Raw genomic sequence first — 13875 nt, 5'->3', positions numbered from 1 at the left:
TTTGAAAAATTTCTTTGGGTCCCAGTGTCAACTTTTCTGATCTAGTAACTAAGAAGTTCTCTCCCCGTTTCCTAAAACTGTTTTAAAAGAAGCTAGAACTTTCCCATTTCATCTAAAATTGTCTTATTTGAAATATGTCCTTCTCCTCATTCATTTCTCAGTAGTTTTGTTTTTTCTTTACTGTTTATGGAGCTAAAATTTTTTTTTTTTTTTTTTTTTTTTTTTTTTTTGCGGTACGCGGGCCTCTCATTGTTGTGGCCTCTCCCGTTGCGGAGCACAGGCCCCGGACATGCAGGCTCAGCGGCCATGGCTCACGGGCCCAGCCGCTCCGCAGCGTGTGGGATCCTCCTGGACCGGGGTACGAACCCATGTCCCCTGCATCAGCAGGCGGATTCTCAACCACTGCGCCAGGGAAGGCCCAAGCTAAAACTTTTTGAACCACTATGATCTGCCTATCTAGAACAGAGCTTACCAGTTGTGCCATGGTAAGCCAGATTATAGGTATGTGGAGATATTGATCCTGTTTCTGTGATCATGAGAAAACATGTGGTTTTATTCCAGAGTTCTCTGCATATATTATCTGTGTGCCAATGACATTAAAAAGATTGGGAAGCACTGAGTAGGTTACTCTATCAGTTGCCCTAGATCTCTGAACTCTTTCTGTGTCGACCTAATTCCCAAGGCTAAAATGCCCCTGATACAGGTTTTCTTTAGTGATTTCTTTTGGCCTTTGCTATTTGTGTCATTCTAGCTTTTCTTCATGTAAGTGGTGGGTATATTATTTCTGTTATATCAATAGAAGTCTCACGTCTTTTAAATTGCTCTTCACTTGTGTTCCTTACATTTCTGTTGATAACCACAGTCTTAGTCCCTGATATTCAAAGCTTAAATGCACAGTAAAGAGTAAGACCTCTGAGAGGTTGCAAAGAAGGACAGGGTAAACAATTTCTAGAAGATTGGTCTGTCTGACTCCTTAGGGAAGGTCAGTGTGCATACCACAGTTCAGTGGAGAGCAGACCAAAATCCAGATACGAAGATTTGGAAAGAGAATGCAGAATTAGTTGAGCAGCTCTTACCCAGTTTCTTCTGCCAGAGTCACCAACCTGGAATGTCACTGCTCTTTCTATGCAGTATGTATGTGACAGTAAGGAGAGAAACCAGGAATGTTGCTTTTCTACATGGAAATACGACCTGTGGAAATGTATATACTAATATTTATGTCTAAAGATTCATAGGCTTTTACATTAAGAGAGGCAATCTTTGGATTCTTCCTCTCCCCCATATCAGTCTCAAGTCCTTTTTATTGTCACAGTGTAAAAAATAAGGTGTGAAATAAACTGTTTTCATAGAGTTAAAATGCCCAGAGATTAAGTATGCATAGTGGGAGGATTCATAGGTTTTAGACTTGAGTTTAGGCAGACTTGAGTTTGCTTTTCAGTTTGAGCACTTACTAGTTGTGTGAATTTGGGCAAGTGACTTAGCATAGTCTACAGATCTATTACCAGTGCAATAGAGGTAAGAGTGCCACCTGCTGCCATTTAGGGTGGGCTAGATAATCCTGTGGCAGCATCCCCAAAACTTCAGAGGTTTATGTCATAGCCTTAGCTATGCCCAATGAGTGTGAGCAAGGGGCTCTGCACATCCATTGACAGGGCCTTACACTGACAGAGGCTTCATCTCATCACAGGATTCTGGGATCACCACATCAGTAGAAAGTATATTGGTTCTCAAAGTTACAGCCCAGAAATGGCACACATTACTTCCACTCACATTTTGTTGTGCAGAGCAAGTCATGTGGTTTACTTAACTTCAAAGTTAATGGGAACACCTCCTACCCATTAGGATGGCTGCTATCAAAAAACAAAAAAACCCTCACCAAACCAAAACCAAAACAAAACAGAAAATAACATGTGTTGATGAAGATGTGAAAAAATTGAAACTTTTGTGCACTGTTGATGGGAATGTAAAATGGTGCGGCTGCTGTGGAAAACATGGTGCTTCCTCAAAAAATTAATACTAATATAATTATTTGATGGAGGGAATCCTCTCACAGTGTATACATATGTCAGATCTTCATATTGTACTTTAAATACCTTACAATTTTGTTGGTCAATTGTATCTATAAAGATGAAAAAAACAAGAATTAACCACATGATCCAGCAATTCTGCTGAATTTATATCCAAAAGAATTGATAGCAGGGTCCCAAAGAGGTACTTGCACACTCATATTCATAGCAGCATTAGCACAATAGACAAAAGGTTGAAAGAACTGATGTGTCCTTGGATGAATGGAAATACAAATGTGTTATACACATACAATGGAATATCCTTAACAAGTAAGGAAACTGGTACATACTGCAACATGGATGAACCTTGAAGACATGATGCTAAGTGAAATTAGCCAGTCACAAAAAGACAAGCACTGTATGTCACTTATATGATGTGTCAGTAGTTGTCAAACTCAAAGAAACAGAAAGTTAGGATGGTGGTTGCCAGGGCCTGGCAGGAGGGAGGAATGTGGAGTTGTTTAATCAGTTTCTCAAGATGAAAAATAGTTCTGGAAGTTGGTTGTACAACAGTGTGAATATACTTAACACTGCCGAACTGTAAATTTAAAAATGGTGAAGATGGTAAGTTTTATATTGTGTGTATTTTATCACAGTTCAGATTTTTTTCAAATGTCAATAAAGAGTAAATGGGAAAGTGCTTCTTACTATGTACCTGAAAGTAGAGGGACAGAAATCTTTTTGAATAGCACTGATGACCACCACACTACCTCATAGGATTGTTCCAGAGATTAAGTGAAGTACTTCCCACCAATTATTTTATGGTTTAAATGAGGGTGAATGTAACACATATATCAAGAGACAGATAGTGTCCTTCTCTCTTTTTTAAAATAAATCAGTTTTACTAATTTAAACAAAATTTATGAAGAAAAAGTCTCTGCTGTTGTGGACACAACATACTTTTATATAGCAAAGCCAAAATAAACTTTGTGTTTTTAGACCACACGGTATAAAGCATTAAAAAAAAGTTAAAAATTGTCAGTTTCTATTTGCTTCAAGCAAAAAAGAAAAACAACAAATTTATACGTTAAAGGATTTGGAAAATTCACAGATGACTAATTTTACCAGCAACATGAAACTTTATAAAAGATTGGAGTTTCTCTTTAGCTACCTGGGTTGAAGCTGGTGTGTTTCTCCTTCACTGCTGATGGCTAGTGTTCATTCTTCTAGGTAAATGTGGGAAATGACTTATTAAAATTTTATAGAAATTTATTTTGATTAAGAGTGGCTTTCCCTCCTTCCCAACAAGTCCAAATAAGCATGTATTGTACAGACTACAAGTTCAAGATTGAAATGATAAAGGAAAGATCAGGCACTTCGTGAATACAGACTCTACTCAGGTCTTCTTGTAACAAGGTCCCACATAGTAACTCATTTTAACCCTTACAACAACCTTGTGAGTTCCATTACTATTATTATCCTCAGTTGACAGGTGAAGAAATGGAAAATAAATTTAAGTACCTTGGCCCAACACTGTAAGTTACAGCGCCAAACACATGATAACCACATAAATGTTATTGTCTTGGCATATATTATTATTCTTTTAATGTTTTCTCTATTATTTACAGTTCTAAAAATTAAGAATTATAACCACATTTATATTTTTAACGTGATTTTTAGGGATGAAGAGAAGCCAAAGAACCCCATGGTAGAGTTGTTCTATGGAAGATTCCTAGCCGTGGGAGTGCTTGAAGGTATAGTTACACATGTTTACTTTTTTATTACAATTGAGATATTATTAGCTGTTAGCTCCTTTGTCATGATAGTGACTTTATTTGTGGAATGGTTTTTAATTTTAATTTGACTTACTCTGTCTAGTAGTTTCTGCTGCATTGCTACTGCTAATCATTTATATAAAAAGCAAAGAATTGAGTGCATGTAAAGGAAAGTACAGAGTATATTGTCATATGCTACTTGGTACTTAGTTAATGTTGTCCTGATGTTCTTTGCCTGGGACAGGTTCTGTGATACTGTGAATTGTTAGGATATAGGGATTAAGGGAGCAATTGGTGGATCTTTTAAAAATAATATTGGAGTTTAATACTGGGCTTGGTATGATGGTCACTGTTTTTGAGGGTTTCAAGTCTATGCATGTTGAAAGCTATACTTAGCAACTTAGCATAGTCAGGGTATTGCAGGGTTTCCATTTTGGGGGTGATTATAAAATTCTTCAGAATATAGTTTTCAAGAAAGAGTTGTACTCTGTCTTTTGAAAAATCAGTTGAGTGACACTATTCCTGTTACGTAAAATCCAGGCCTCACCAGTTACTCTTTGGTTTTCCTAAAAAGGGCAGGGAACTGACTCATAAGATATACTTCAAGTAATAATATTACTAAGTCCCAAAGCATACATTTTTGAAAAATTGTTATTCCCAAGTGACCCTATACATCAGCTTTTGAAAGTTCACCCAAAGTATAAAATGTGGGAAATTAATTTTTCTTCAGTATCTTAAGTGATGGATTCCCATGAAGTTTTGTTTGAATGTAGTTTTATATTTGAGATTTGGAAAAAGGTAGACACTAACTCAGGATTTAATCACACATCCTAAAGGTTATATTGAGGTGTTAGTACATTTTGTTTGCCTCAAATGCTAAATATTCATTATATAAATAGTGGAATATTTTATACAGTGCATTGTATTCCAATTTGGGATGTCCACACTATCATACCAGTTTTTATTTGAAGTAGAACACTGTATATAGCAGAAGAGGAGCTCTAATCAGGTTGTGACTGGGCATTATTTGTAATACTTGTCATGAGCACTTCTACCTATATTATCTGGATTCTTAAAAGTGATTATTAAAATTTCTCAATCAGTGAAGTCTTTGTACTTGGTTTTGGTAAGTTGTTTAAAGGCTACTGTGCTGCATGAATGTGATTTTAATACATTTCCAGGTGAACTCTGTGTTTGCTTTGTTAACAATTTATTTTAGAACACTTTATTATTTTTACATATATCTTCTTAATGCCTTTTTTTAGACTAGTGACTCTCAATTAGGGGTGATTTTCAGTTTGCTTACTAAAGTATTGCAAAACTTCTTCAACTCTTCTAGAATTTCTAGGCCGTTGACCCCTCCATTCTGTTCTTCTCTGTCTTTGCTTTACTTCCTTCCTTGTCCATTATGATCATCCTTATACATTTCTAAAACTCTTTCCCCTCATTCCCTTTTGGCACCACCTCTCTGGCTAGTCTCTGACCTTCATGGAACTATTCCTCTTCTCTCTGCATGTACTGAGAACCTGACTGCTGCTAGGAGAAAGTCACTCAAATGAGCTAACTGTAGTGGATCATAAAGTTGTAGTGACTCTAAGCTTCACTGGTCCCAAGCCTGTAACCGTACCTGGCAGTCATCTTTGTTTTGTTTAATCACTGTCTTCTTTCCCATTTTCTGCAATAACAATTTCCAGTTTTTCTACCTCTAATCTAATTTCTTTGTCTCTTCATTTTCTGAGAAAGATCTTAACTCAAATTTCATGGATTTACCATGAAGTTAATGAAGCCTAACCATGGGTCCTGGCTAAGGCCCTGAATCTTAATTTTGTGCTTATAACTTTTTTATCATAGTTCTTAAAAGTGAGTTCCTCATATATACGAGTTCAGGCTTCCCAACTTGGATCCATTCCAACCTCTACCACATTCTTTTATTTTTCCCTCCAGGTAATAGAGGAAATATTTAGTCTAATATCAGTGGCTATTCATTACATGTGCTCAGAATCTCATCCTTTCATGTTTTCACTCAGGTCTTATTCTGTCCATTATCTTGCTTTTTTTCTGTATCTTTAGCTTCTTCCTTTCACTGTCTTTCTCATCAATATTTAGACATGCTCTGGTGTTTCACATCTTTAAAATTAAAAAAAAAATCTCCCTTCACATGCTCTTTTTCAGTCAGTCTTATTCAGAAATAAGTTCCTTTAAAGTGAGGAGTTTGTTTTCACCTGCTATTTCTCCAATTATTCTACCTGTCCCACTTTCATTTTCTGTCCCCAGACCTCTTCTAAAAGGGTCTTTTTAAGGTTATTGATTTCTTACATGTGTGTTACTCCATTGGATCCCTCTCGGTTCTTATTGAATTCTTATCAACTATTAATGCTGTTGACTCCACTCTCTCCTTCTCCCCCTTTTTCCCACTCTTTCCTTAAAAACACTTCTCTGGCTTCTATCACACCATATTATCTTGGCTTTCTCATGCCTCTGTGGGTACTTCTTATGAGTTATATTTATAGTTCTTTCTGTATCTAAAGGTAGGAGATCCTTGGGAATCAGCTTAGGTCCTCTTCCTCTTCCTGTCAGATAATTCCTTGGGCAGTCTCATTCACTTCCTTGATTTCCTGCTATCAATAAGCTAGCAATTCTCCAATTTGTAGCCTCACACCAGTCTTAGTTACAGACTTATTTATGTCCAACTCTTTTCAACTTGAAATCTTATGGGCCATTCGAAACCAATGATTTTCCCTGCTGCCTTAAAACAAAAGTAAAAAAAAAAAAAACTCCTCTTCACTGGTGCCCCTTTCAGTACATAAAAATCAATTCAGTTGTTCATGCTAAAAATCTGAGTATCATTCTTGATACCTTCCTTTCTCTTCTATTCCGCATCCTGCCTATGAGCCATTCAATCAAGTCCTATTGGTGTTCCCTTTTGTATATATTTATAAATGTGTGTATATCATTTCATCTGTTTTTATACACTTTTACTAACACCCTATTCAGTGCTACCTTTATTTTTAGACAGATTCTATAATAGTCTCCTAACAGTCTATCACTCACTTAACACAGAAACCATAAGGATGTTTCAGAGATATAAATCTGAGCCTCTTATTCCTAGATTTAATTATTCAGTGGCTTTCCATTATATTCAGAATATACTGGAAAAAAGTTCTTAACAAGGACTACTAGACTTTGTTAAGAATTTGATTTTGATCCCTCACCTAACTCTTCATGGTCATCGCCGTCTTGCTCCCATAAGCTGTACTTTCCTTCCCTTAATTCGTTAAAACATGCCAAGTTCTTTGCAGCCTGAAAGTCTTTGCGTGTCCTGTTGCTTGGCCAAGAATATTCTGGCTCCCCGACGTTGTGGCCTGGCCAACTCCCTTTCACCTTTACAGTCTCAGCATAAATGTCATTTTGATATGGAAGTTTTCCCTGCTTCACCCTCCAGCCCTAAAGACTAGGTTTGTTTCCCGTTTTTATACCTTCTCACAGCACTCTGTCTCACCACCCCTTTTATAACATCTGCAATAATAAACAATTGTTTGTTCATAATTATATGTACAATTAATATGTATAATGGCTTTTTCCAGAAGAGGATAGGAGCTTCCTCAGCTCAGAGACCATATCTCTTTTGTGCACTTCTATATATATTCTCAATGTTATCACAGTCTCTTACCCTTAGAAGGTACTTTTTTAAGGAATAAACATATATATATATAAATATGTATGTTTGTATACATATATACATAATATGTACTTACATATGCATGTATGTAATTACATACACACATAGGGGTGTGTAATATCTATAGCATAGCTGGGTGTGAATATACATCTGTACATGTACAAACCAATAGGAAAATTATACCAGCTACTACTGTCTGGAGCATAAACAGTTATAGTTTTCAGGTTCAGGAGATAATTACTATATACATCTATTTACTTTTAGTAGCTAAAAGGCCATATTGAATATTAATTTCCCCCCTCTTATAGGTAAAAAATTTGAAAATACTGAAATGTTTGGTCAGTACCCACTTCAGGTCAATGGATTCAAAGATCTACATGAGTGCCTAGAAGCTGCCATGATTGAAGGAGAAATTGAGTCTTTACATTCAGAAAATTCAGGAAAGTCTGGCCAAGAGGTGAGTTTAGCATCTTTATTCCCCTTCCCTTCAGGTCTTCCTTAAAATGTTGTGAAGTGCAATTTAAGGCTGTAAGGATATAGCTACTAATAATTGAGAGAATACTCAGAAAATGTATTTGGATTTAATTATGATAATGTATACATATTTGGGAAACCTGCAGAGTCAATACAGTCTATAAGTTAAATTTTCATTTAAAATTTTTCTCAAAATTTGATGTTAAAATCCTCCTTTAGGACACTGTTCAGTCTTTTAAGACTTTTCAGTCATGGTACCAGCCATTACAGCATGCTAGTCCTGGAAGTAAGGAAGAAAAACACTGATGTTAGAGTGGAATTTTATATAGACATATGTTACTTACATCAAATATTGTTGGAATATGTCCACACCCAAGTAGGCAACACCACACTCCTTTTCTTGTAAAATTACTGTGTGATTGCCTGAAGGACAGATGAAAAAACTTCCTTTCTCAAGAAAGAAAGAATTAAAAAAATATATTACAAACCTATTTATCTGTCTCCACTGGTCTCTGTCTAATAACCTATCTCCATCTCTCAATTCATCTCTCTAACTCCATCTGTATATCCTTCCATCCATATATTCTTCTAGAGTAATAGAGTAAAGGATAAAGGACAGATTATGTGCGCTGAAATCAGTCATCATTAAGCAATTGCTGATAGCTGTCTAGATGTAAATTCTGTGCATGAGGGTGGGGGTCTTCATCTGTGCCACTCACTACTGTATCTCTAAGGCAGTGTGGTGACTGCAGATAAATTTATATAATACATATTGACTGACTGAATGAAATGTCTCAGTCATATTAAAAAAGTTTCCAAGGTCTTTATTCTGAATAGGTACTTAATAAATATTAAGTGATGGCATCTCTGTTTATCTAAAAAGGGACTAGGTTCTTGTATTTTTCAGGATAAATTGCTTTTATTTGAGTTGTATGCTTTTTTAAAAAGATGTAATTCTAACGCCATCCTCATTTCCTTTTCTTCCCTCACATACTCAAACAAAAAAGGAAATAAATAATATTTACTATTTTTTGGCTGTTTTTTTGAGAGAGAGAAAATATTTGACATAGTTTTTCTCTCTACATCATAGAACATCTATTTCAGTGATTCTCAACAGTTACCTAGACCTCACTTCAAAGCTATCGAATCAGAATCTAGGGTAAGGATATGGTATATGGCCACCAGAGCTCCACAGATGACTCTGATATAGACCTTTAACTAAGAATACTTAAATTAAGCTTATTTATTTTACTGATTGGGAAACAGATCTGTAAAGATTGGGACTTTCCAAGGATCCCAAAATGGAACAAGTGAGCAGAGCCCCATAAAGTGCGATCTGTTTCCTATTAAACAAAAGAATGATGGGTTTGGTCAGGGAAAAAAGGGATGGCATTTTCCTCACATTGTCAAAGTAGCTTATAAATGAAACACACTATGGTTTATTGGTAAATAATTTAATAATTGGTAAATAATCTTTCTCACATATTCCTAGCTTTTAAAAATGTTTTTCTTACATTGACTCTGATTGTCATTATTTATTTTTAAAAAAATCTAGTTTGTCCTCTGTCTTTGGCTTCATACTCTGAATGCCCTATACTACAATATATATCTTCTGCTTAGGTTTTCCCATCTAACCTAAGATACACAGTGGTTTGTTGTCATCTCTGAATTCAGTTTCTAAGCAGTCTCAATAATAGCAAATTTGATTACCTGTGATTCCTAGTACCAGTTGCCTAGATTTTTTGAACACGGTGGTTTCAATAATAATTCAACCTGGTTTAAATGACTGTCACCGACTAGAGCAGAATATCTTAAAAGTTTTTAGTAACACCCTTAAATTATAGTCTTATTATGTCCTTCAGAAAAGCTATTTTGTTTCTCTATAAAGACCAATGGGTAGCATTTTAGGCTTGTTTCTAAATTGGCATAATCCCCGATGTTAATACCTTTTATCTCTTACACTATTATTTAATAAAAAATTATTGATTCTACTTTGATACAGAAAACATTTTTTTTTTTTTTTCCTGAAATAGCTGGGGCCAACTAATATAGGAAGATCTCTAGTCTCCAGAATTGCTTATGTTAAAACATCCAGTGGGCTGTAAGAGTTTACATTTCTGTAATGATTACCAAGAGGCAACTGAATAAATTAAAAATGATTATATGTAAGATATTTTTCTAAATCATAAATCTTAATTAAATGTTTTGCCATTTGTAGATGAGTTATACTCTCCAAGAAACCTGGAGCTATTTTTTGATTGCCTATTGGAGAGAAAGAATTTCAAAGAGTAAACACCTCACTTTTGGTGTGGGTATTCACTACTAGTAGTATGATGTACATCCTTTTAGACGATTGCTATGCACATATAAATATTATATTTGTCTGTTCATACTGTCCTGAGACTTGCATTTTTTTACTTACCAGTATATTGTGAGCATCCTTCCATGTCAGTATATAGCTTTTCATCATTCTATTTAGAACCTGCATAGTATCACTGTAGCCCGTATGTATAAAATTAAATTGTTGTAATTCTTCTGTGAGACAGTAGTTGGACAAAGAATTATTTCAAGGAATGTCTTCCTGTAAATACCCTTGAGCACTTAAGAATGAAGGATAGTTAGAAGTGGAATCTTTAGGTCACAGGGCATACTCATTTAAAAATGTAAGTACTGCCAAATTTCCCTTCACAAAGTTGTACCAAGTTATAATCAAAGTGCTGAGAGAAATTTTACAGAGCTTTAATTAAAAAACTAAGTTATAGAAATAATACCTACATGTACTATATTAGATATATGGAGATATTATATAGGAAATATGTAGGGCAAAGGAGTGAAGGCAATTAATTAAATGACTGAAACTAATTTTTGAATTGGAATTGCAAGTTTTCCCTTCTCGTGCTTAGTTTATATCCTAGCTTTGTTTGGTGTTCTGTGGGGAATTTGCAATGATAGGTCTGTTTTTTCTTGTTCCCCCCCGCCCCATATTCATGTAATCTTCCAAAAGCAAGGTAGTTAAAACATATTAATAGAAAAATCAGCTATTTACTCATAAAAATGGCCACATTCTCTCTAGAAAATATTTTAACAGGTCAGATTTATATTTACAGTAAATTCAGGAGTACTGCTGTTGCCATTGCTGATTATCTAAGTTCTTTTGTCATTCTGCAGAAATCTATTACCCCTGTCAGTTCATTTTATAATGTAGTAATAATAATAGTAATCATAATGATATGTGTTTTGAGATATGGAGAATATAAGCATCATTTTTACCTTTAATGACCTGTGTCTCACAGCGTGGCATACCGGTTAGATTAGGGATAAAGATAGAGTTTTACTGAATGGAAAAATATTTTGAAAGAAAAAAGTCTCATTGTTTTATATTATTTGAACTTCTACTTATATACTGCTGTACTTGTGATCTAAAAATCACAGAGCTAGACATACCCATAGTATTTTTGTAAATGAATTTAGGGAATGGTCTGGCTATCTCTTGTCCTGATAGCATTATAATGAAAAAGTGAAATCCTTCCACTCCTGTAGTAGGAAAAAACTGTCACTGCTGTTGGAGGAAACAGATGCACACAGAGACATATTACATAATATATTATGAACATTCTTTCATAAGATATGGAACCTATTTCCTGGACTATTTATGGTTTACAGAGAAGCATACCGCCAGTTTGGGTCGTTTCATTTCTGTTGGCCATTGTAGGTTCCCATGAATTAAAGTATGTTAACTATTTAAAGTTAATACTTAGATTTAATTTTAAATAGTAACATTTAAAGCATTGCAAGAAAAAATGAAGGTAACAGTACTTGAAATCTACTTGTTTGAGTATTATAAAATGGAATGGAGAATATCATCCTAAGGCATCATACGTTTTCCTTGTGATAGGTGTGGGGTATATTTTAATTCTTAATAGTAAGTTTAGGTGTGGATTAAAGCTAACTAAAAAAAAATATTTCCAATGCCATGGGAGAACAAAGCAAATAAGCAAACTTTGCTCAAGAAATTTTAAAACTTAAGAGATGTTTCTAATATTAGATCTTCCATAACTTTCTCTAGTTAGTTTCAGGTAATATCCATAAAGCAAATTCCTTAAACTTCAACTTTTAGTTAAAGGTAAACCAAATCCAACTCAGGAAATCTCAATTCAGTTAATCATTAGCATTTTGGGAGGGAGAAATAGTTTTTAATAACGATTTATTTTATTGATTTTATTTACAGAAAAGTAGCAACTTTCAAGATCATATTCAGTTTGCCACATGTGCAGTTTCTGCTTTTCTTTTTCTTGAACGTTTGAATTTAAATTAGCATACTCTTAGCTTATTGACATTTATGTGGTGACATTTTGTGGCACTTGAAAATACCATACACGATATAGTATGCAACAATTTCTTTTTACAGAAGTATATTGCATGGCTTAAAATAAGCACTTTAGAGATACTTGTTACATTATTTTATACTTCTGTATTTGTTAATTCACAAGTTTGTTCCTTTTTCTTTCTCTTTAAATAAATAAGGTTTATGTAAAGCTTGACTCTGTTTATTGAAATAATTTTGAAGTTTTGTTGCATTTCACGCTTAACTGAACAGTTGCCAAAGTGTGTGGAGGAGTTGCCTCATAGCAGTGAGGCATTCAATTCTTTAAGCACTAGTCATTTTTTAAAATATTAAATGTAGTTATCATCAGTATAAACTGTTTGCTAGTGATAGATCTTTTTCTCAAATTTGTCAAAATTCCAGTGGGAACATTAAATTTAAAACAGGAAAGTATCAGTTTCTAGTTTTAGCATGAAAATTGTGATCATTTATGCTATAAAATATTTTTTTTTCTTTAGTGTACTACCTCCTACATGTTAATTTGTCACAGGTTTTTGACAGGGTGGTTGATTGTATTAAGTATATGTGCCATTCCTGATAGTAATTGTGACATAATATTGAAGAAGCCAGAAGACTTGAGATACTAAGCCATACTTTTATTCAGTGTCTTTCTCTTTGGGTTAGAAATTCTAATGTAAAGAATTAATCATTGAAGAAGGAGAGTCATTAGATTTTTCTCTTTCCTGGTTGTGTGTTACCCCATTGGAATTTTCAAAAGGTGTGAAAAACTTTTAGGAGGAAGTCGAGTTTTAACTAAATTGTATACCCAATCAATTATTTGTGATGTTAGCATTATTATGATGCATATAAAAATGCCACTGCTAACTAACATCCTGTGCCTAAAATTGCAATGGAGAAAACAGAAAGGTGAGATTAAGGGGTTTTGTTACTGTTTTCTTTCAGCATTGGTTTACTGAACTACCACCTGTGTTAACGTTTGAATTGTCAAGATTTGAATTTAATCAGGCATTGGGAAGACCAGAAAAAATTCACAACAAATTGGAATTTCCTCAAGTTTTATATCTGGACAGGTATGGTTTGGTATATACAGCATGACTTAGTTTTGAAATAGTTCAGTATCCAGTGAAGAGTTATTGTGCTTAGAGAAAATTTTTGCTTAATTTCCTTAAAATAATTTTTACTTTTTGCATAATGTATCTAATACTATTTGTCAAGGAAAATGGAGTTCTCTTTTTATTTAGAAAAATATAGTTACTGGGAATAGTGTTATAAGGAAAAATACTAATTTGTATTGTCTGTGTGATGTTTTATTATAAAATTTTGGATCAGTTGATCTTCTGTGGTGATGGCTAGACTTAATATTGTGTCTACTTCTATATTTGCAAATACTAATAATTGCTGTATTTCTTTTTCCTGATAGATACATGCATAGAAACAGAGAAATAACAAGAATTAAGAGGGAAGAGATCAAGAGACTAAAAGATTACCTCACAGTATTACAACAGAGACTTGAAAGGTATTGAAACTTTTGTGAAATTATGAGCTAACTATAGGAAGTCATATTTTTAGTGACCGTCTAGAGCTTTAACTTAAAAT

At 34.3% G+C, this 13875-nt stretch overlaps 1 protein-coding gene across 2 annotated transcripts in view; it reads left to right on the top strand.

Annotated features, from left to right (window-relative positions):
* Nucleotides 1–13875, top strand: part of USP25 (ubiquitin specific peptidase 25) — a 143550-nt gene that overhangs the window by 75429 nt on the left and 54246 nt on the right. For both annotated transcript variants that reach the window (XM_081234059.1, XM_081234060.1), the window contains exons 9-12: nucleotides 3687–3760; nucleotides 7769–7917; nucleotides 13222–13349; nucleotides 13700–13795. In XM_081234059.1, the coding sequence (XP_081090185.1) occupies nucleotides 3687–3760; nucleotides 7769–7917; nucleotides 13222–13349; nucleotides 13700–13795 (447 nt within the window). The remainder of the gene's footprint in view (nucleotides 1–3686; nucleotides 3761–7768; nucleotides 7918–13221; nucleotides 13350–13699; nucleotides 13796–13875) is intronic.

Source organism: Mesoplodon bidens (genome assembly GCF_964165515.1).
Source record: "Mesoplodon bidens genome assembly, chromosome: 5".
In the NCBI taxonomy this organism is placed as follows: Eukaryota; Metazoa; Chordata; class Mammalia; order Artiodactyla; family Ziphiidae; genus Mesoplodon; species Mesoplodon bidens.
The sequence above is the reverse complement of the archived record's forward strand: the minus strand, read 5'-3'. Positions and strand labels throughout refer to the sequence as shown.